This window comes from Peromyscus maniculatus, chromosome 4 (genome assembly GCF_049852395.1).
Source record: "Peromyscus maniculatus bairdii isolate BWxNUB_F1_BW_parent chromosome 4, HU_Pman_BW_mat_3.1, whole genome shotgun sequence".
NCBI classification, from domain to species: domain Eukaryota; kingdom Metazoa; phylum Chordata; class Mammalia; order Rodentia; family Cricetidae; genus Peromyscus; species Peromyscus maniculatus.
In genome coordinates, this window is record NC_134855.1 from 131,870,972 (window position 1) to 131,895,043 (window position 24,072).

The 24,072-nt window shown below is 50.5% G+C and overlaps 1 protein-coding gene across 4 annotated transcripts in view; it reads left to right on the forward strand.

Annotated features, from left to right (window-relative positions):
* The window catches only part of LOC102909275 (BPI fold-containing family B member 4), a 27,453-nt gene extending 3,835 nt beyond the window's left edge, over positions 1 to 23,618 (forward strand). For 2 of the 4 annotated variants that reach the window (XM_042276523.2, XM_006997437.3), the window contains exons 4-17: positions 309 to 822; positions 1,752 to 1,856; positions 2,530 to 2,673; positions 5,012 to 5,075; positions 5,493 to 5,553; positions 6,497 to 6,588; positions 7,371 to 7,574; positions 9,214 to 9,267; positions 11,889 to 12,059; positions 15,049 to 15,116; positions 16,803 to 16,845; positions 17,231 to 17,294; positions 20,245 to 20,321; positions 23,309 to 23,581. In XM_042276523.2, coding sequence (XP_042132457.2) covers positions 309 to 822; positions 1,752 to 1,856; positions 2,530 to 2,673; positions 5,012 to 5,075; positions 5,493 to 5,553; positions 6,497 to 6,588; positions 7,371 to 7,574; positions 9,214 to 9,267; positions 11,889 to 12,059; positions 15,049 to 15,116; positions 16,803 to 16,845; positions 17,231 to 17,294; positions 20,245 to 20,321; positions 23,309 to 23,332 — 1,685 coding nt within the window. In that variant the 3' untranslated portion in view covers positions 23,333 to 23,581. Of the gene's footprint in view, positions 823 to 1,751; positions 1,857 to 2,529; positions 2,674 to 5,011; positions 5,076 to 5,492; positions 5,554 to 6,496; positions 6,589 to 7,370; positions 7,575 to 9,213; positions 9,268 to 11,888; positions 12,060 to 15,048; positions 15,117 to 16,802; positions 16,846 to 17,230; positions 17,295 to 20,244; positions 20,322 to 23,308 lie in introns of all 4 variants that reach the window. The other 2 variants (XM_076570915.1, XM_076570914.1) reach the window with 2 other exon arrangements.
* The last annotated feature ends 454 nt before the right edge of the window (positions 23,619 to 24,072 follow it).

Sequence of the window (24,072 nt, forward strand, 5' to 3'; positions counted from 1 at the left end):
TGGTGGTAGCAGTGGTGGGGGGCTGCTGGGTGGTGGTAGTAGCCATGGTGGGGGCCTGCTGGGTGGTGGTGGTAGCCATGGTGGGGGCCTGCTGGGTGGTGGTGATAGCCATGGTGGGGGCCTGCTGGGTGGTGGTGGTAGCCATGGTGGGGGCCTGCTGGGTGGTGGTGGAGGGCTTCTGGGTGGTGGTGGTAGCCATGGTGGGGGGCTGCTGGGTGGTGGTGGGGGCTTGCTGGGGGGCAGTGGTGGCCTTTTGGGTGGTGGTCGACACCACTATGATGACTACAGACGAGCTGAATTCCCCCGAGGTGTTGGTGGTGTCCCCTACAACGACTTCCATGTCCGAGAGCCCCCTCCCACATACACCAATGGCAGACAGCTTGGTGGCAATTACAAATATGGTCACGTTGAGAAGAATGAGAACACTGCCCAGCTGGGGGGCAAATACCGCTATGGGGAGATCCTGGAGTCTGACGGGAGCCTCCGGGACCTACGACATGAAGACTACCGTCATGCAGACTACGCCTACCACCGGAACTCTGGGCGGTACAGGTCTGCAGCAGACACGTCCACCGTGAGCAGGCTTCACCGGCGTGAGCTGCGGCCTGGAGAGATCCCAGCTGGGGTGGCCACTGGGGCACTTGGCCCTGGAGGCCTGCTGGGCACTGGAGGCATACTGGCGAATGAAGGCATTCTGGCAGGCCAAGGTGGCTTGCTTGGAGGAGGTGGTCTCCTTGGAGACGGAGGACTTCTCGGAGGAGGTGGTGTGCTTGGTGTGCTGGGTGAAGGAGGCATCCTGAGCACTGTACAAGGCATCACTGGGTAAGGAACTGAGCTCTGCCTCCTGACTGGTGAGCCACAAACAGGTGACCGTGTACTGAGGCTATCTAAGGAGATATAAGGACTGGACATCTTGGCAGGTCCAAGGTCCACAGTTTGCAGTGTTCACATGAAGGAGGCTATAAACCTAGACCCAGCACTGTCTCTTTTACTTGTGTGTGACATTAGGGCATTCTTTTCATCTTTCTGCTTCACAGTTTGCTGATCTGTAGAATGGTCACAGTAACTCAATTTATGAAGGAAAAAAAAAGCCAAAGATTTAAAGCTGTAATGGCATACATAGTACACCATATGCCATAGTCTCACAATGAAGTACATTAGAGTTATTCCTTATAATTAGGTGTTATAATTCCAGCCATGCCCAGATTCCCTGCCATAGTCATTTAACTTAACAAATATACAGAGCTCTTATGATGTGAGGGACACTGTTGGCCTGGAGACAGGCACAAAGTCCCAGGAGAGCTTATTGGCCAGTGGGGTGTGTGGGCTTGGAGAAAGAGGCTAGACCCAGTCCCACAGTCACAAGGGCTGGCAGGCGCTGTTGGTGAGCAAGAATGTGCAGAATGAGGGACTCATCAGTTTGGGGTTCAGGGCAGGTGGCTTCATGCATGAGTACCCTGGCTGAAGTCTGAGGAGTGTGCAGGAAGGATCTGGCAGGGAGCAGTGTCTTCAAAGGACTCAAAGGGAATGGAAGGCACAGATGTACAAAGAGATGCCCCGGGGGTGCGGGGTGGGATGCTGGGCCATGGAGCTCTACCTTGAACTTCTCTATGTTCTGCTCATGGATCTCAGGTATCACTGTGGTAGGGAGGGGGACAGACTGTGGGAAGCAGAGGCAGAGGAGTGAGGGATGGTGCTCTGAGGCAGGGGATGGCAGCAGTGGCTAGCTCACTTCTTTTGACCACATGCAGGCTGCGTATTGTGGAGCTTACGCTTCCCCGGGTGTCTGTACGGCTCCTGCCTGGTGTGGGTGTCTACCTGAGCTTGTATACCCGTGTGGCCATCAACGGAAAGAGGTGCGTGCCCGTGGCTCAGAAGGGGATCCTGCCAGGGGAGCTTGGGCAAGCTGCCTCTTCTCATCATCATCATGCATGGTTGTGGCATCCATCATGGCGGGAGGAGCAGGGGGGGGGCACAAGTGTCTGAACTCCAAATCAGCCTGCCTTCCCTTTGGCAGGAAAGGCAGCCCATGGTGGTATTTAGGGTCTGGGAGGAGCTTGGGTTCCAACACTTAGACAAGTCTCCTGATGCCACTGAGTCTTCTTGAGTTCCCTTGCCCAGGGTAGCAAGGCCGCTCCCCTTCTGGCTGTCTGCAGCCATAGGCAGAGTGCCTTCCTAGTCACCCAGTATGTAGACCTTGGAGGGTGGGTCTTAGCATAGAGTCATTTCCTTGGGGTGGGGTGTGGTCACGTCTAAAACGTCAGGATGGTTACCTGACCAGACAGAGCAGAGTTTGTACCAAACCTTGTTCCTAGCCTTTAAAATTCTCATTGGCTAAGGGTGAGGGAGATTTATCAGGTTGCCTTGAGGCAGTGGGATAGCACTTCTCTGGGGCTCCCAATCATGACCTCAAGAAGAAACAGTGCTGAAACCCGAGGCGACAGGTGCCTTGCAGGTCTGCCTAATCCCGAGACACCTGGTGGTCGGAGTGGCTCATGGTCACCTCCTTGGTCCCTTGGTCTCCTCCAGCCTCATCGGCTTCCTGGATATTGCGGTGGAGGTAAACATCACGGCCAAAGTCCGTCTGACCATGGACCGCACAGGCTACCCGCGGCTGGTCATCGAGCGCTGCGACACCCTCCTGGGAGGCATCAAGGTCAAACTGCTTCGGGGGTGAGTGCGAGACGGAGAGGGACAGGGCAGGGCTGCAGGGCACGGCAGTCACCCGTCCCACGAAATAAGGTGGTCCCACTCCTACTGAGCCATCTACACTGTTGCTCGGGCTGTGGTCTGGCATCCGCTTGGTGGTAATTCAAGGGCTGGGCCTTTGAGCCCAGGGTGTGGGCGTCCACCCACCTTGGAGAGACCTGTCCAGATTCAAATCTCAGTTCCGTTGTTGCTGTGTGTCCCTGAACAACTCTGTTGCTCTCTTAGCTCTAGATTCAGAATCTGTGAGATGGGGTAGACTCTGGCTTTGGGAACCGAGATAATGAGTGTAAAGCAGTTGGTACAGAATCTGACATGTTGTCAGTTTATGAAAATATATCCAAGAGGGCTCCTGTGTCCATGAATGTCGCAACCCATGGAGAATTTTCTCATCTGGTTACAGCCACTGTACCCCTGACTGAGGGTGCATGTGAGATATTTTTCTATCTTTTCTACAAAGTGACCAAGCCCCTGTCCTTTGTCTAGAGAGCAGTCAGGCATTCCTGTGTTGGCCAGCACATTTTCCAGGCCTGGGAGACCTTGGATGAAGGCACACTCATGGCAGCTTAGAGCAGAGTGTCTGTCTGTCCACACCTCCAGTCTTTAGAGTCCCCGATCCCTGTTTTCTGTCCTGTTTCACTAAGGCTTTGGCCCCATCACCCCAGCCCTCATCCCATGTGGACTCTGGGAGTGAGAGAATCACCGTGCAATCAGAGCTCCAAACCCTTGCCTCGTGTAGCTTTTCTTCTTGTTGCTTCAGGATAGGTGGGGACAGAAAAAACAAAACAAACAAACAAACAAACAAACAAGGCTCCAGGGTCCAAAACCCAGATCTTCCAGGACTTTAGCATTCACATCGTTCAGAATGTCAAATGACAGAGGTGTAGACAGAGCCGGCCATGGCTAGTCATTGCAGTCCCTCTCCCGCTTCCTTGAGTTACCTTAGGCAGACAGACACCAATGTGGCTCTGCAGCCCCTTCCTCTGCATGCAAACAAGCACCTGCTCTAAAATCTGTTGAACAGTGCTCCTTCCCTTTATTCAACTGGGAGACTTCTCTGCGCCCAATGCTGAGGTGCCCTTGTCTAGCTTCTGAGGGCTTCCTGCTGTTCCCGGATGAGCTGTCAGTCATTTGCCATACATTCGTCCATCTGTTTCTTTGACATGAATAACTGTCTATAGATGCCATTTTACGGGAAGCCTGATGTAGCTCATCACTTCTCATTTAGGATATATGTATACAGATCAGTGGCACACTGTCTCCAGCACACCAGTACATGTGTGTGCCCCTGTGCACATTCCTAGTGACCTCAGGAGAACCAGGACAGGATCAGCCCTTTTAAGGTGAATCCATCTACAACAAGGACCAAGGTGTACAGAAAGCCTTGGGGAGGTGTCTAAGCTGGTTCCACAAGATGTTGCTCCACAGCTTGACAGAGAAGCGACAGTTGGCTCTTTGTTGGGTAGGGGGTCTAGGAACAGTGTGAGGGGTGAACAGGAGTGTTGTTAAGGAGTGAGCCCACCATGGGGACTTTGTATCTGTCTGTCTGTGTCTGTCTGTCTGTCTGTCTGTCTGACTGATTAAATACCTGTGCACCATCTGTGTGTGTGTGACCTGTCTCTGGCCTTCACCAGCTGAGATCCAGATGGGCATTGAGAACCCATTCTGGTCAGTTTTTTTTTTTTGCCTCCTTCCTGCTCTATTAAATGGCTCCCACTCCCCAAGCTTTCCAGTCTCATTTACCTGTCCTTGAGTGTGAGCCTAATGGGCATATTTTCATTGCTAGAGTTCTCCTGCCCCATCCACAAATGTTTTTGGAGCACACGAAATGTTCTAGATGCTATGCTGTGAGCTTAGATAAAGTAGCAAATTCATTTGTCCCTGGGAAGATGACAAGCCACTCTGCCAAAGACCCTGGGAGTTGGAGGGAAGGTCTGGGCAGCTAGGAATCTGGGGTGTCCCAGCCTGACAAGACAGACCCCTGACATGTTTGGTTTGTGGGAGGAAGGAAGGAAAAGGGAGAGAAGAAAGGAAGAAAGAGGAGAAGGAATGAGGGGGAATAGAAGGGAGGTTAGAGAGGAGAGAATGGATGGGGTGGGGAAAGAGAGGAAGGAAAGGAAAAAGGAGGCCAAGAGGGAAATAAGTTTGTTGTTGGCCTATGTGGGCAGGCCTAGGGAGAGCCTTCTGGCCAGTGCCACTGTCCAGGTCCCAGGGGCTCTCAGTGCTCAGAGCTGGAGCCAGACACGGGTGTGGATGGACAGCCGAGAGCCCTCCGTGCCTGTGACTCTTGCCCCTTCCTCTGCAGACTTCTCCCCAACCTGGTGGACAACTTAGTGAACCGGGTGCTGGCCAACGTCCTCCCTGACCTGGTAAGGATGGGTGAGCGGGATTGTGTCTCCAGGGTCAGACAGGTGGCCCAGCGGGATGGAAAGAGCCGGGGCTGGCATGTCCATGTGGGTTGGGATAGATGAGTGGCAAGGTGGGAGGTCTAGCCTGAGAACCCGCGGCTCTGGACCCCAGCTGGGATACTTCTTGTGTGACCAGTCTCATCACCTCCCTAAATTGGTTTCTCATCTTAAAGATGGAAATAAGGAGAGATCCTTCTCCCCTGGGCTGTTGTGAGGGCAGGGCCCACAGATAACAGTCAATCCATCTACATCATCTGCTTCTTCTGTCATGGGCACATGTTGCTCCCCAGCTTCCATACCCCCCAGCTTCCGCAACCCCCAAATTCCTCACCCCCCAGCTTTCACACCTCCTGAGCTCCATGGTGTCTCTCTCTACAGCTTTGCCCCATCGTGGACGTGGTGTTGGGTCTTGTCAATGACCAACTGGGTCTCGTGGACTGTAAGTATTCCCTCTTCGTGGTGTGGCCGATGTCTACTGATGCCTGCTTGACTTAGCCCCAGGGACACTGCAGGCCCTGGGAGGAGGCCTCAGGTGGTGGGTAGTCCTTGCAAGTTTGAGCAGTTCCACAAGAATAACCAGGCCTTCCACACTGACTGTTACTGTTGCTCTGCCATGCTTAGGGCCTGGGAGGCCTGGCCTAGACAACAGCCAGAATCAGGGATGGAAGCCTGCCCCTGCCTTGGCAGCTGTGGAATTGGAGAAAGTCCTCATTCTCTAAGAGTGTAGACACTGAACAGGCCCCGAGCACCAGGATTCAATGCTACCACCAGTCCTGGATTTCCTGGAGATCGTCCTGAAAGCAAGACAGTCCTGTGTGGCTGTGTGTCACGGGAGCTGTATAATCTCTCACATGGCATTACCCACAATGCTTCAGTGCTTGACTCCCACAGCCACACAGTGGAGCCCGCTCTGCTGGGGAGCCCATGTCTTCTGGACACTAGGCAGTTTGAGGATGATTTTCTGGGATGAGGAAAAAAGCACAGGAGACAAAAGATTTATCGCAAGCAGTCAGGGGGATGTGGATCCAACCAGGCGGGACATTGTGCAGTGTAGGCATTCCCTGGTGCACTGTGCTTTGCAGCTTACAGGGCTCATCAATACTGGGATTTCTCCCCCAACCCTGCCACAGAATCTAAAAGGTGATGTTAAACACGCTTTACAAAGGAGGAAGTGAGTTCCAGAGAGGTGCAGGGACATGCCTGAAGTCACACAGCAAGGAAGAGGCAGGGCTGGGGTTGGAACAGAGCTGGCCCTGCCCTGAAGCATGAGCTGGGGCCTTGGTCTACACCCTATGCCCCCACCACATCCATAGGCACGGGGGCACTGGAGGTGGGTCTGTCTGGAGAAGGGGACCGTAATGTGTCCCTCTCCTTTGCCACAGCTTTGGTGCCTCTGGGGATACTTGGGAGTGTGCAATACACCTTCTCCAGCCTCCCGCTGGTGACTGGGGAATTCCTCGAGTTGGACCTCAATGTAAGTGATGGACTGGAAACCTTCTCCCTGAAGTTGAGTGTGGGCTTACCACTGGCTGGACACACACACACACACACACACACACACACACACACACACACACACACACACGAGGCATTTACACATGCTGTGAACAACATTGAACAGGACCCTTTGTAGATTAGAGTAGGGCAGAACTGGGAAGCATCCTTATACATCATTCGGTGCTTACTGTGAGCCAGGCACATCCCAAGTGAGTGCTTCTTGCTGACGAGCTCAGTCTGCTCTCATAAGAACCACAGTGTGAGACTTGTTTACTGGCACAGAGAGGTGGCTCTGTAGGGGATAAGTAGGGGATGATGGGGGTGGCAAGGAGTGGGAGGTGGCTGACCTAGTGGCTGAGGTGCAGAAGGAAGGTGAGGGCAGAGCAGCTGGTCTCTGAGCACAGAGAAGACCTGGAGCACTGTACAGGGCATCATCTTTGGAGACAGATGGGCCAGTGTGGACGGTGCAGGTACAGATGCATGCACACATTGACTTACTGTGATGGGCTGACACATGGGGTCTGTGCCATAGTGCATGTGTGTGCACATGCATATGGGTGTGTGCACAACTGTCTGTGATAATTGTAGTTGTAATGGATTATAAAGCCGGAGCTGCCGTGGCCCCTTTCCCTTTCAAGTAGAGGAAGAGCTGCCCACAAGAGTAGCTCAGAATCATGGGTACTATGAGGAAGGACTGCCGAGGCACTTCCTTCCAGACTCCAGCCTCTTCTTCTTCCCTCCCCTTTCTATGCTCCTCAGACTTTAGTTGGGGAGGCAGGAGGTGACCTCATTGACTATCCCCTGGGGCGGCCAGCTGTGTCACCCAGGCCACAGATGCCAGAACTCCCCCCTATGGGTGACAACACCAACTCCCAGCTGGCCATCTCAGCCAATTTCCTGGGTTCTGTGCTGACCATGCTGCAGAAGCAAGGTGCGTTGGACATCGACATCACTGATGGCATGGTGAGTCTGCCCAGCAGGGCAGGAAGTGGTTGGTCTGGGGTCTTCCTAGCCCGTGCTTCAGAGGGAGGACTGAGGATGGCCCTGTCCTTTACCCTGTATTCCAGTTAGGTCCAAAGATGGTGACCCACACACCCACCCACCCATCCACTCACCCACCCATCCACTCACCCACCCACCATCCATCCATCCATCCATCCATCCATCCATCCATCCATCCATCCATCCATCCATCCATCCATCCATCCCCTGTCCATTAGAGCCTCTCACATTCCTCACAGGCATGGCAGTAAGCTGCTTCTGGTCCCGGGAGGAGGCAGTTGCTCTCTTTTTGATTTATTTTGATACTTTATGTAAGGCATAGCATATTCACCTGTGACACTAACATAAATACTTAGAATCTTCTCAGTTGGTCAACATGCATACACCAGTAATCAAAAGAGACATGAAAACAAAACACTAACTCCCTAGAGCAGTGCTCAGAGCCACTCTCCCCAACTCCTTTCAGAGATTTCTCACCTTCGGAACTGCTGTAGAATAGTGCAGTCTCAATCATATGTGCCTCTCCCTGTTTACCAGATCATATTTTGCCACATGCAATTCATATATACATCCAGATACCTTTCTCATGAACTACCCATCCACTCACCCACCCACTCATCTGTCCATTTGCTTCTCCATTCACCATTTGTCCATGCACTTCCCATCCAACCATTCACACACTCATTCAGTCATCTATCCACCAGCCAATCCACTCATTCATCTATTATCCATCCAGGTACCCATCCATTATCTTTCTATCTATCCGCTCATCCATCCACCCACCCACCCATCTATGAACCCATCCATTCATTATCTGTCTTTCAATCTATCCATCCATTCCACCCAGATATCTATCCATTCTATCAGTCTATCCATCCATCCTCCAATATGTTGGAAAATTTGAGGTTTTGAGACATGTCATTATGATCCATAAATTTCGTTGCTTTTCCTAAGAACGGGATACTTGCAAACATTTTCCCCCCAAATCTTGAAAATCTGCAATTCTGCTGAGAAGAAAGTGTCCATTTAGGTCCAGTACAGGTGGCAAGCACTCTTTTGGTTTTAAGTGTTTAAGGGTCCCGTTTGAACATGTGACTAATGTGCCCTGACAGTGCACCTATGCAGAAGGTAATGACTGTTTTATCTGCTGCATTGGTTCAGTGGTCTCTCCCTCTCCCCCCCCCCCCGCCCCTCCCCCGACAGGAGGCACTGATTTTCATTGTTTAGCATCTGACATTTTAGGAAGTGAGTAAGAGACATGCAGGGAATAAACAGAGTGAGGTCAAGCAGACACTAGGTGGCGCACATGGACTTGGCAAAGATTTTCTAAGGCCTTCCACTGGCGACAATGGATTTGGGCTTGCCTTGACTACATCAAGCCATATTTGTAGACAGAAAGCCTAAGTGGCTGCTCCCATCCATTTAGCCACGCAACTGCAATGTGGGCTACACAGTGGCCACTCTGGAGTGTACTCTCAGATTGTGGACTTTTCTAGGGGATCTGTCTTATTTATGGTGCACTGTAATCTAAGAACTGTGTTACAGTACCTGCCTGTCCCCATCACCTCAGGACTCACATGACCTTGTCCTTGTCCCACAGTTTGAAGAGCTCCCTCCACTCACCACATCCACACTGGGGGCCTTGATACCCAAAGTAAGTAAGTGATCCCAAGGTGTCTTTGTCTCTGGTTTCTTTTATGTCTTTAGAGGGAATGCTTCTATGTCACTGGAGTATATAGTTAGTGCTCTTCAGTTTTAAGTGATGCCCTTTTGATTAAGAGACAACAGAAGTCATGGTCAGAGCCCTCTGCAGACAGTGATACCCACGAAACAGGGAACAACCTTGCCTCAGCATTTCGGCAGGGTTCTAACCTGGTTACCTTGAGTTCAGGATAGGTATGGAGGTCAGACACTTATGAGATAACACATAGAGGGTGAGGCTGACAGATCCTGAGCCCTGGTGGTGGACCAGCCTGCACAGTCTCTTCCTGGCTGGGCTACTCCTTGGCTGGGTATAGTCTTGGAGTTTGAACTCAGGGCTTTCATATTCCAGGCAAGTGATTTCCCCTCTGTGTGACCTTGGACACAGTCTTAGCATTTCTGAGTTTATTCTCCTCATTTGTAGAAAGAGGTTTGTCCAGGTTGGCTAGAGGGACATTGGTGTGGGCACACACATTCTTGTGGCAGCTGAAAAGGGAGTTGGCAGGTGTTTAGAGCAGGGAATGACTCAGCATGTCCCAGCCATATTACCCCTGCCAATGACACCACCTGTCCAGGCCTGTTTTCTCATCTGGAAATGAAGGCCCAGAGTGGGCATTTGGCAGATGTTAACAGCTGTTCTTGCTGATACTTACAGATTCCCTTTTAAGTGACCATGTAAAAGTATAACAAATGCCTCTCAATTCCCAACTCTAGTTCTTGGCCTATTCCCTGTCATTAAAGAACCTGTGGATAGGAAGTGCCACACCAGGTGGAGGATACTCATTTACAACCCTCTGTACCTTTCCCGTCTATTTCCATACGCCCCTTCTAGATCAGAGTGAGGAGAGATTGGGAACAAATCTCTTGTTTTCTTGGCAGTAGCAAAACAGTGATTGCTACTGCCCTCGTGTGGTTGGCATTTTAATAGCAGAAGCACCCTTAGTCCTAGGCTTCTGCAGCTCTGCCAGGGACCTCTGATACTGGAACACTTCCTGTGCTCATTGTCCCTGGACAGCTCATGAGATTGTTCTGGAATCCCTTCTCTCACTGGGAGACAGACTCCTGTTCTCAGTTGGGCAACAGGCACAGAGAGATCAGGCCATCTTCAAGAGCTTTAAATGGCTCAAGATGGTCACAGAGTTGAGGCTAGACAAAGTGGCAAGTGGCTGGAGCCACAGAGAGCAGCTTGACCCAGGCTCTGGTGGCCTCCTGGAGCCCTGCTTATCTAGGAACACAGTTCCAACTGCCTTGGGCCTCTCTGAAGGAGAGATGCTGCCTGTTTTGGGGTAATGATCCTGAAAATCTCTGTGAAAAGCCAGTTGGTCAAACGCCTGACTAATTGATGCTTCTGTCCTTGAGGGAGAGTTATCAGGGTGAATTAAACAGCCGAATTTACTGAGTTTGCTCATGGACCAAGAGTTCCTACAGAAGATTATCAGCCCAGTCAAGACAAAAGACCTGTCTTCTTAGGCCTAATCTCCCTCATCCTACCCGTGGGCAAATTCTGCTTGAGAAACAGTTACTTCCCTCTCGCTCTGAAAGTGACCAAGGATTTGTGCAGTGTCTGACGCCTGCTTTCCATATTTAGGAAAGAGTTTTATCTGGATTTAGCTTGGTATTTATGAACTGTGATAAACCAGTCTTTTCAGCAAGTTAGCTTTGGGGATCTGAGCTGCAGAAACAGGCTGAGTGCTCATAGTAGGCTTCTCAGGGGGTCCAGCCAGTCCTTGCAGCTGAACTCTACCTTGAGATGGCTTGGGGCTACCTTCATATCCCAGGAAGGGTACAAAGGGCCCTGTGCCCCCTCGCTGGCCACAGACTGTGTGCTGGAACAGCAGCCACTGGCTTTCACTTTGTCCTCTAGTCCAGAAAAACAAGTGCCCTCGAGTTTGAGTGATTGAATTAACAAAAGTTTGACTGTCACTTAGCCCTTGGCTCAGGGCTTCAGTAGACCCCACTTGGATCTGAGCCATTTCCCGAGCATCTCCATGTGTCTGGCATTGAGCTTGAGGCTCTGTCTTGTCATATATAGTTAGTGTGGTGGTCCTATGTGAGGAGATCAGAGAGGGCAGGCAGCCTCCACAGTGGGTCCATGCTTTTTTCCTGGAGTGTGCAAGCCTCTAGTGGAGTGTGAGCCGATGGGTATGTGAGGTGTGTGTGTAGTGATGGGTGTGTGTAGTGATGGGTGTGTGGGGTGATGGATGTATGGGGTGATTGGTGTGTGGGGTGATGGATGTGTGAGATGATGGCTGTGTGGGGTGATTGGTGTGTGGGGTGATGAGCGTATGAGCTAATGGATATGTGAGCTGACGGGTGTATGTGCTGATGGATGTGTGAGTTGATGGGTGTGTGGGGTGATGGGTGTGTAGGGTGATTGATGTGTGGGGTGATGGGTGTGTGAGCTGATGGATGTGTAAGTTGATTGGTGTGTGGGGTGATGAGTGTGTGAGCTGATGGATGTGTGAGCTGATGGGTGTGTGAGCTGATGGATGTATGTGTTCCACTCTGTTTGGAGGTTGGCTGACAAAAGTCCACTGCTGGTGACCCTGCCCACCCATCTGATGCTGCCTACAGGTGTTCCAGCAGTATCCCGAATCCCGCCCACTCACCATCAGGATCCAGGTGCCCAATCCCCCATCTGTGACACTGCAGAAGGACAAGGCGCTGGTGAAGGTGTTTGCCACCTCTGAGGTTGTGGTCTCCCAGCCCAATGATGTAGAGACCACCATCTGCCTCATCGATGTGGTATGTGTCTGAGGGTGAAGCTCCAATAGCTGGGTGTAAAGACAGACCCCCAAAGTCTCCACAGGCTCCATACTCTTCACATCCCCAAAGTCCCCACCAATGAGATGTCCAGCTTTGGGGTTAGGGGAGCTGGTTCCCATCCAGCCATTATCACTTCTGGCTGTGTGACTTTGGGTTAGAGGCTCCCTTTCTCTGAACTTGACCTTCTTCCTCTCCTTGAGGAGTGGCAGCTGGACCTTAGTAAGGTGCTTAGAGCAGCTTTGGGGAAACCATGAAAGTGTAGCTGTCAGTGTTCAGACAGACCACAAAAGCAATGCACTCTGGGCCCTACTGTGTGTTACACCTTCTGTATGGTGCCAAGGAAGAGAGAAACAGCACATGGTACCCATTCCCTTGTCCCTGGTGCCTAGGAAGGAACAAAATAGCTAACTCCACAATTATTTCACAGCAGAGAGCCCTCTTTATTTTAATCGTTACCTGATCACTGGATAAATTCCTAGGACATAAGATGTTTCAATGCATATATTGTGTGCAGTAACAAAACCAGGGTCATCAGCACACTCATCCATTCACATTGGCATAAGCTCATATACTCATCTCACACACACACCACCACCACCACCACCACCACCACCACCACCATCTCATATACCCATCAGCTCACACACACATCATCTCACACACCCATAACCTCACACACACACACATCATCTCACACACCCACCACCTTACATACCCATCAGCTCACACACCCATCTCCTCACACACCCATCATCACACACATACATTCATCATATCACACACCTATCACCTCACAACCCATCACCTCATACACCCATCAGTTCAGACACCTGTCAGCTCACACATCCATCACCCCACACACTCATCAGCTCACACACCCATCAGTTCACACATCCATCACCACACACACCCATCATCCCACACACCCTTCAGCTCACACACCCATAACCTCACACACCCATCACCCCACACACCCACTACCTACCTCACACACCTATCATCTTGCTCACACACTCACCTTCTCTTTGCACTTGAAAAACTGAACATTCTCTTCTCCATCTATTTTGAAGTATGATAAATCTTGTGAACCCCTGTCACCTTGCCATACTACAGAAGACTTCTCAAGGAGTCTTCCGAAAATGAAAACCATCCTTCTCCCCTGTTTTCCTTAACCCTCTGGAGGAAAACAATCTCCTAAAAATGACCGCTCCCCACCCTGAAGTACTGCAAGGGCTCCTCTTGGTCATGTTTCGGCTCCTCAATGCTCTTCAGAAAAGTCGGGCATAGTCTAACCACAGGGCCTTTGCTTGGGCTGTTCCTCGATGTCTGCGTGGCTCACTCGCTTACTGTAGGTTTCTGTCCAAATGCCACCTTCTCAGAGGATCCTCCCACGCTCCTCATCTTAAGCACAGCCTCTCTCTTCTCATATCACTCATCTGAAATACAACTCTCCCATACTGTGTCTCTCAGGCTCGAACCCGATGTTACAAAATAAATAAATTTGAGAGTTTATTGCTGGGCAGAGATGGATCCCACTCACTGTCAGATCCCCAGAGGCTGGCACAGGCTCAACACACAGTAGCTGCTGAGTGACCATTTTGCCTTTGCCAACGTGTGCCAAGGCCACTCCCTCCCGAGGGAGGCTTCAGACCGACACTCAGGCTCTGGTCCCTTCTGTTGTGTCTTCACAGTGCCTGTTGCTCCCAGGGTTGGGGACCAATGAGCTATTTCTAGGCTGAAAGGTGGTTGCCTTGGCTGAAGCATGACAAACCACTGAGGAAGGAGTGGGCAGGGTGGGGGTGAGAGGGCCATTCTATCTGGAAACGGGAGCGAGTGCTCTGCCTACCTTGTGAGCCATCTACGCCCTCTGCCATAGTGGCACACCACTGAGACTGTAGGCCTGGCTTCCTGGGCCCACAGTCTGGCCTGGTCTGGCCCAGATCATTCCACTCCAGCCTCCGAATCCTCTCAGCTCCTTGTTGTCCAGTCTTCTGTATATAATACTTCCCTCTTTCCTGCCTCAGGGCCTTTGCAGGTGTCCCCCTTCCTATAGCCTGGATGACTCTCTCACCCCTTTTCATCTGCTCAAACCCTACACACCCTCCAGTCCTCAGCACAAACACCGTTTCCTCAGGGTGGCTTCCTGTGCCAGCCTAGACCCCCGCCTCTGTCACCGGGTTCCTAGGTCCTCTCCACTACTGTCTTGCCAACACTGCCCCCTTAGTTTGTTGGAGGCAGACTTTAATTTTCAGAAGGCTGTTCTATTTTATTTATTAGGGGAAGGCTGTGGGGGGGCAATAAAAATTTTCCTATGACAACTTTTGCTGGGGAGGGGAGACTGGACATTTTATGCCTCTTTTATGGGGCAGGGCAGTTATGATTGGCAAGGGTGTTGCCCAATTGCATCTTCAGTGACTCATTCCCAGCAAGTTCAATAGGCTGTAAGTCCCATCCTGAAGGGATCTTGGGGGTACCTGTCAACACCCACCGTGTAAGTCTTGGGCATGTCTCTGAGAAATGTTCACTCAGCCAGTACAGAGACGTAAGTGGAAATAGCACTGGGTGCTTGCTGACTCCTGAATGTAAGCCATAGCTTTCGGGGTACTCTTGGCAGTCTCGTGCTTATGAGGAGGCCAGGCCCCTTGGCCAAGGAGTGGCCTGCCATGCTCAGGTGAATGGGGCACCAGTGGGCACTGAACACTGTGAGCTCCCGGCCTGCAGGTGAATGGGGCACCAGTGGGCACTGAACACTGTGAGCTCCCAGCCTGCAGGTGAATGGGGCACCAGTGGGCACTGAACACCGTGAGCCCCCGGCCTGCAGGTGAATGGGGCACCAGTGGGCACTGAACACTGTGAGCACCCGGCCTGGAGGTGAATGGGGCACCAGTGGGCACTGAACACTGTGAGTCCCCGGCCTGCAGCAGCCTGCATGAGCACAATGATGTGTATTCTCCTCCTCTCCCTCCAGGACACAGACCTCTTGGCCTCATTTTCCGTGGAAGGGGACAAGCTCATGATTGACGCCAAGCTGGACAAGTAAGAGAGTTAAGAGAGTCTGTGGCCATGGGCTTCTGCTCCCCAGAGAGTGTCTTCTGTACCGAGACTGCCGGTGCTGCTTCATGCAAGGCCACCAGGCGTGGGGGCCAGGTCTCCTGTGTGGCTGTGAGGGCTGGCTAAATTCAAGAGGCTGCAGAGGTGATCATAGCCTGTCTGCTGAGATCACTGTGGGCCAAAGACAGGAATAGAGCCTAGAGAACCAGCTGTGCCAGGAAGTGCCTGAGGGCTCACCACAGTGCTGGTGACAATAAGTTGCTCTTGGTCCTTAATCCACGTATTGTGGCCTTCCTGAAGGTCCATGATATCAGGGTCCTCATGCTCCTGTTTTAGAGACGAGAAACTAGGGTTCGGAGAGGTGGATGTGCTAGCTCAATGCTACACAGACTGGAGCCAGGAGCCAGTGCAGGTCCAAGTGCCCACTGTCCTGAATGGTGAGCACTGTGTCTAGAGTCCAGCAATACCATTTAGATTCTGATGTGATCACTGACTGACTGTGCGATGTCAGCCAGATGACTTCTCTGAGCCCCAGGCTTCCCATCTGAAGACGGGGACAACAGCCTCTACTTCATAAGATTCATGACAAAAGACTGCCGCCCATTGGGTGCCTCTGGTGCAGGACTGAGGAAGGTCCGGGAAGTTTCTCTGTTTAACCTTGACCTAATCCTGCAGAAATAAGGGTTACTGTCACCTCCATTTCAAGATTAAAGAGTTCCTACTTTGGACCCTCAGCACACACTTAGGTCAGGGCGAGTTTTCCTGTTGACAATCAGTGTTTAGGAAGTCCAGACACTCACAGGTGGTGCTAGCAGGCCACCCAGGATGGTCCGGGGATGGCCAGCCAGGTCTGGTGAGAAGAACAGCCATGGGAGAGCAGGGACTTCTGGAGAGGAGGGCTGGGCTTCTCAGTGGGGAATGTGACATGGACAGTTTGCAGTGTCAAGGCATTTGGGTGGTGTGGGGTGGAGCAGGCTGGGCATGGACCTCACAATGTCCAGGTAGGAAAGTCTTCTCCTCAGGAGGCTGCGTCTGTCCAGATGGAGGCTGAACCTTCCTGTTGAGCAGCCACAAACTCCCTCTGCCTCTGGGGAGAGTCTGAGTCCCCTTAAGGCAGGGCTGTGGGGTGCAGGACCCTTTGGTTGTGGAGTGTGAGCTCACACCCAAGCCTCCCTTCTCAGTGTAACACAGGTGTGGACTGCACGGGCCCAGGGTGAATCCTGTTACCCCTCCCTGGCTTTGTGGCTGAGCCAACGGAACCAGCAGCCTCAGCCTGAGGTGGGGGTGCTAGGAGGATTAAGTGAGATAGAGGCAGTGGGTGTCCACACAGGGCCCTGGCTACATATCACACATGGTTCCAACTACTTCATAGGGACCCCCTCCCCCATTTAGTCCTGGCAGACCTCCCCTCTCCCAGTGAGGAAACTGAGGCACAGAGAGGTGAAGTCCCTAAGATTGCACAGCCAGTCTGTGGCAAAGCTGTAATTTCAGGCTTACTTCTGTTAGGTTGGTGTCTGAAACGTTCTTAGTGCTCAGTATAGGAGAGTGAATTGCTGTGATCATTCCTGCCAGGATGGGAGTCTTCCCATGCATGCTGGCGAAGGCTTCTGACAGTTGGTCACGAGTCTCCGGTCTTTGCTGCTTTTAATGAGCTACTTCCTTTCACTGCAGGACCAACCTCAACCTCAGAACTTCAAATGTGGGCAACTTCGACGTAAGTATTAGGGTTTAGGCATCAGAAAAGATCTTTTGAGGGGGCCAGGTCTTCTGAGCCTAGCTGAGCCCAGCATGGTTGGGCATCACAGGGGGCTGGCATTGGCCCCTAGAGGCTGAGCTGGGATGTGCAGGCTAGCTATGGCTCCTTAGCCTCCTTGGGGAGGAGCCAAGCCTTCTTTCCCACTTGCCTCTTAGCAGCCTTGATCCTCATCTTTCTGTACTGTGAGCAGGTGGACCAAGGGTACCAAGGGGCTGCCACCTGGGGTCTCTGGAGTTCTCTCAAGCAGCACCAGGCCTTCACATTGGACTCCAGGTCCCCCAGGCCGTCTAGGGTCTATCATTGCTGGCCACATGCCTGTCTGAGCTCAGTTCTTCTTCCTCAGGTGTTCATCTTGGAAATGCTGGTTGAGAAGATCTTTGACCTGGCCTTTATGCCAGCAATGAATGGTAAGAGTGGGTATCCAAGCCTCTCTGGGGCATGGGAGTCAGGGGCCCAGTGACTGGCTTATTGGGTATATTGAGTGTACAGTTATACTGTACCGTGCCATTTCTGAGGACTTTATTAAAATAGATTAAGTTTCTGAAAGCAAATGCTCTTCAAGCTTACAAGTCAACAAAAATTATTCTTGAATTCTTTTGAGACAGGGTCTTACCCAAGCAGGCTTCAAGCTTGTGATCCTCCTGCCTCAGCTGCTTACATGTGGGGATTACAGTTGTATGCCACTGTGCCCATTTTAACATTTACCTTTACGTAGCATTTGTTGTTACACACATTTCTGTTGACAGGGAACAGCATGGTTCCCAGCTCCCACATCTGCTTTCTGTTTGGCTGATGCCTTCATTTCTTTGATTTCTATGAAAGTTGTATGTGTGTAAATTTTGTGAATCACAGAATAAATTTAGAAGGCCCCACCCAGAGATGAGTCATCTGAACATCCAAATATTTAGTATTTCGTTTTCTTTCTCTTGTTTTTTACACCCTCAAGCCTCCCTGCCTCCTTAAGTGCCACAAAAATCCAGCAGGGATAGAGGAAAGTATCAGGACTGAGCAGGCCAGAGCCAGAGGCTCTTGACCTGACTTGGTATCTGTCTTAGTTAGGTTTCTATTGGTGTGAAGAGACATCATGACCAGTTTATGGCAGTTCATAAAGGAAAACATTTAATTTGGCAGTTGACAGTTCAGAGGTTCACTCCATTACCAGCATGGTGGGACATGGCAGAGTGCTGGCAGACATGGTGCTGTAGCTGTAGCTGAGAGTCCTACATCTTGCAGGCAACAGGAAGTGCTCTAAAACACTGGGCAGTATCTTGGGCATGTATGAGACCTCAAAGCCTGCCTCCACAGTGACACACTTCCTCACAGGATTTAGCTCCATTCCACTTCCTGGGGGTCCCTTTTCTCAATCTGTACATTTTGTATTTTTATTTGCTCAGTTGCTCCTTTTCATTATAAATATTTATTAGCGCTAATTCAAATAGCCACACGACAGAATCTGTACTAGGTTGTTTTGAGATTTCCTTTGCCAACAGAATTAGTCCAAAACTCTTCCCTTTAGCCTTAGGTAGACTCTTAGGACAAGGGCAGAAAGTAGCTACATTCTTCACCAAAATATCACAAGGTGATCTGTAGGCCATATGTAATATTCTTCTCCTCTGAAACCTCTTGAGTGAGCCCCCAACAGTTCAAATCACACTTAGTACCTCTGTCTTCCATGCTCCTACTGGTATGGTCCATTAAGCAGTGTTTAATGCATCCCACTGCTTTCCTAACCCAAAGTACCAAAGTCTAAATTCCTCCAAACAAAAATATGGTCAGGCCTATCACAATACCTCAGTCCCTGGTACCAACTTCTGTCTTAGTTAGCGTTTCTATTGCTGTAAAGAGACACTATAACCACAGCAACTCTAATAAAGGAAAACATTTAATTGGGGTTCAATCCATTATCATCATGGTGGGACATGGCAGAGGGCAGGCAGATGTGGTGCTATAGCTGTAGCCGAGAGTCTTACATCTTGCAGGCACCAAGAAGTGGCCTAAAACACTGTAAGGTAGGTATCTTGAGCATATATGAGACCTCAAAGCCCACCTCCACAGTGACACACTTTCTTCAATGAGATCACACTTACTCCAACAAGGACACACCTCCTAATAGGCTCCACTCCATTTGGGGGCTATTTTTGTTCAAACTACCACAATATTCTTGAGAAAAATCCCTTTAGCTTAGAAAGTCCAAGTGCAATCTACCCCCTTCAAAAGTGAGAGATTTGACTAGATCTATGCTTCCCAAAGTAGGTCTGCAAAACAACAGAACCTTAAGAGGGTTCTGTGGCCAAAGGAGACTGGGAAACAGTGTAGTTATCCCTGTAGGGCAGGCCCCCAGCATCCCCAGCTTCAAGTTCTAGTGGCCTCAAGACGGCAGGCTAACCACACTTTCTTCCCCCTTTCTCTTTTCCTTTCTTCTTTCTAGAACATTAGCCAGCAAATCTATATAGCCTCTGACTTTGTTTTTAAAGTTTCATTTATTATTATTATTATTATTATTATTATTATTATTATTATTATTGTTGTTGTTGTTGTTGTGTGAGGAGGTGTGTGTGTGTGTGTGCCACAGTGCATATGTGGAGACAACTGTGTGGAGTTGGTTCTCTCCCTCTTCCTTTATATGGGTTCTGAGGATTGAACTCACATCACCAGGTTTGTGCAGCAAGCTCCTTCTCAGGCTGAGTCATCCCAGCCTCTTCCTTCTTTTTTGCTTCTGACATCTTAAACCAAACAAAACTCCACGGTGACTCACATGTTGGGGACCCACATGCATCATTCTATTTCTTCACTCAGCAAATGTTTTTACTGTTCTCTTATGCTAAGGACATAGTCCCCGAGGAACTGATGTGGGTAAGTGTGACAAGTACAGAAAAACAGAATTAATGCGTTCTAGTTTCTCTAATGGCGGAAGTCAGGAATGGGGCAGAAGTAGCAGCTGCCTGGAGTTACTGGCCTAAGGTCTAGGAAGCACTGTAGATGACAAGACTTGGGAACAGTCTCAGGGGAGGCATAGAACCCACTAGGGAGGGGCTGGGATGTGGCTCAGTTGATAGAGTGTTTTCCTACTATGCATGAAGTCCTGTGTTCGGCCCCCAGCACCATAAACTGGCCATGGTGGAGCATGCCTATAATTCCAGCACTTGGAGATAGGGGCAGGAGGATCAGAAGTTCAAGTCGACCTCTGCCACATAGCAAGTCTGAGGCCAGCCTAGGCTCCTGGGCAGGAACCTCAAGGACAAAGCTTGAGGCAGAAAAGACAGCTACGGTCTTGCAAATGCTGGTTGCTTTTGGCCAGGCCGCCACCTCTTGGCCACATGGACCACACCTGACTTGACTCCCCCACCCCCTTTACAGCTCTACTGGGTTCTGGAGTCCCTCTGCCCAAAATCCTCAACATTGACTTCAGCAACGCCGACATCGACGTGTTGGAGGTAAGGAGAGATGAAGGCAGTTTTGCTTTCAGCTCTTGTCATCAACTTTGCCCACTTTGAGAGGAAAAGCGCGCGCGCGCGTGCATGCGTGCGTGCGTGTGTGTGTGTGTGTGTGTGTGTGTGTGTGTGTGTGTATGTGAAGGGACAAAGCACATGGTACAAAGCTGAAAACTTCTGTGCCTGCTGCACCGCCCCCCCCCCCCTTTTCAGCTGGGAAAGCTGAGGCTCCAAGCAGCGGCAGCTTTGCCAAGTTGAAGTGTGGCTGAGTTCACTGAACACCTACTTTGTGCCCACACTACTGGAGGCTGGAAGCAAGCTCAATCTTAGCTCCAACCTGGCTACCCCTGGCTACCCCCGCCTAGCAGAGATCCAAACTCATGAAATAATTGGCTAATTGCACTGATAGCAGGTGCCTTGAAGTTCAAATTCAGGGGCTTTGTTTTCATTATAAAAGACATGCATGCTCAGCATGCAGTGTGTGGGAAGTGTAGGCGAGGTTCAGTCCGTGTATCTCTCAGGTGGACATTTAAGTCACCCCATCGGTTGCTTGCTGGCATTCATTCTGATCTTTCTAGAATTTCTACCTCAGTCATGGCTCTGATCCAGAGGGCACTGGGCTTGAAGAATGAGGACCTCTGCCTGGTTCTAACCTCTGCCTTGGGCAGGTTACACAACCTCTCTGGTTTTCACTCTTCTGGTCACAGTCATTAGTCACCAGGCTACTTTTAGAATAAAATGAGAATTCAAGTGGAAAGGATTTGCACAGCCCTTGGCATGCAGTAGGCCTTCTGGAACTGTCTGCCATTACCAGCGCCACAGTATAATGCTGCAGGAGGATCATCTGAGACCCTAAGCTCAGAGTTTATCTCCTCAGAACGCACTCCCAGAATGACCCTTTCTTCCACATGGGGAATTACCCTTGCAGAATGCTTCGTGTATTTGCACTGCTTTGGGTATGCAAAACACACACACACACACACACACACACACACACACACACACACACACACACACACACACATTGTGACTGGATCTTGGCCTGGGAAGCAATACTCCCTCTACATCTGGAGAGTAGTTCAGAGAGGTGATAGTGACCTTGGATGGACAGCGCATGTCTGGAACCATCCCCAGGGGTGCCTGCCCTGACCCTATTCTTCGAGTGTCTACAGGACTGGCAATATCTGAACCTGTTTCTTTGTCTGTCAACGGGGAACAGTAGTTCCCCTCTCGTGGTGTTTGAGGGGGAAATCACGTGACTCCACACTAGCAGTATGGCTATTCTAACCAAGGGGCTGGGACACAGGAACGGGACCGACATGGATTTGGCCTCCCTGTCACCATTTCACCATTTGCTGGGCATGTGCCCCGTGTACCAGATCATGAGTTCAGTCACAGCCCAGCCCCAGCAAAACCCTCAGCTGGCTTTTGGATCTAACCAGTAGTGGCACTGGACGTGGTGGACAGTTCACACACTCAGAGGAGGACTGAGTGTCAACGGGGCAGGCTACTTACCCAGAGTCGCTCTGCTGGAGTTTATGGGAAATAACATGCGGTGACTCCAAACACTGCCCCTCCATGCGGCTGTCCCTACCCTCCAGGCGTTTATGAAAAAGTAGGAATGAGTTTTTCCTTCCTGAAAAATCACTTGTGATTATTTCCATATCAAAAGACTTATTACTTTACATTAATGACTTGTGTTTTAGTTCTCCTTCAAATCCCAGTAAGGGAATTGTGTTGATCTCTAGATTAAACTGTATGATTTGAATTTCTCCAGAATAATTAGGAAATAGCACAGTACTGTAAGGAGGTGTAAACACGCGTGGAAAGTTTGAAGGTACTGTCAGCTTTCGGCCTGGCCTTGCAGCCCCTTGTGATGTTTTTTCTTGTTGTTTTTACACAAAACTAGACATTTATTTTATCTTTTTGTTTTGATATCATTTTAAATTTACAGGAAAATTTGAAAAGAGTGTGAGACTAGATCGTTCCAGCATGCTATTTCCCAGCTTCCCCTTGTGTTAGCATCTTATATAACTAGAGCTTGCCACCCAAAGCCAAGCAGTGAGCGCCAGTGAATGGCTACACCAGCCCACCCACATGTCCTTGGTGCTGCTCAGGGTCTGCTCTGGAGTGTCCCAAATTGTGTTGTCTTGTCTGGTCTCCTTTGTGTCCTGCCATCTCATGCAGCCTCACCTTTCCTTGGCCTTATGACTGTGGCATTTTCTGTTTGTGGGGAGGACCTCAGCTTCGACAGAGCTGACCGGCCTTGTGATGGGACTGGGGTGGTCTCTCCCACTCTCACCTCTCAGGACAAGTGTATCCACTTGGCTTCTCCTGGACAGTCTCCCTGGCTGTTATTACCTGGCTCCTGCCAGCCTTCCCCAGTGTGAAGCCACTTTTTGTCACTCTGACAGGCACACACACCTTGTGGGTGAATTGTGACCTTCACACACACCTTGTAGGGGAATTCACAGATACTCACATGTCTGGCTTCCTATTGCATCCCCCTCACTTTGAATCCTGTCAGCAATAATTATTGCCATGGGTTTGTCTGCTTCAGTTTTCTACACGTGTAATTCCCTTTATACTTATTAATCAGAATTCTTATGTAAGGAAGAGCTGTCCCTCAACTCTCATTATTTATGTGTTCATTCAACTCTCTGTAATAAGACAGACTCACAATGGGTATTTATTAGGGTTACAATCTATGTACTATTTATTTTGTTGTATAACATCCTTTAAGTTATACATTAAGTTATATATCCTTTCCTGGATTTGGGAAGGCTATAAACAAAGACATAGGCCAGCTTCTCTGATTTGGGTGAAAAAGATGAGGGACAAAATGGGAAGTGTCCCCTACCTTGCCCAAGATCCTCTGTTCAGTGCAAGATAAGGTCCAGACAGGTGGTCCACAGGCTCACCGACTGTTCATCCCATGAGATGCAGCTGGTGCCCCCTCTCCTCACCTGGTTATCTCTTCTGCCCTGAAGGACCTTCTGGTGCTGAGCACATGAGTGACAGAGGCAGATACTGTGAGAAGAAGTCAGAACCAGCTCCAGAGAGGATCACCTGGACACTGTCCTGGTTCCAGGTCCCTTCAGTCTTCGCCACAGGTCTCCTCCCAACTCTCCCACCCTCCTCCCCTCTTGCCTTCACCCTGGGAAAGGATCCAGCCACTGCCCATCGGCCAACAATGCCATGCTCAGGACAGCATGGGGACTGAGATCTTGTGCTTTCAATAAAACATTTCACTTTCCCTGCATTTGGGGTGTCTCCATGAAGGACCCTCCGGGGGCCCAGAATTTCCTCTGTCCTTGAGTGTGCGTTAGATATTGGCAGTGGAGCTCTGTCTGCCTGGATGTGACACAGTGAGGACCCCGCAGAGGAGAGGAGGTGAGGATAGGGACTTGGGTTCAGCTTTTGGTGACTTCCTTCTGCGCTCACCTTGGCTCATCCCTCTTGCCTCAGTTTCCCCATCACTGATCAATGCACAGGGAGGGTCTGGATCCAGAAATAATAAATTCAAAGCCAACAGGGATCACATTATAAAAGATTGTCACGGCCTAACTCCTGGTGCCATTATGACTGGGGTTCCCTGTCGCTTGTGCCTTTTGGTTTCTGCCCCCCCCCCCCGCCCTTCCCTCCTCTTGTTTTTTCAGCTCTGATTTGCCCAGGGACAGAAGGGTGGGCAGATGTATCCCAGGTTCCCCAAACTAACACACACACACACACACACACACACACACACACACAC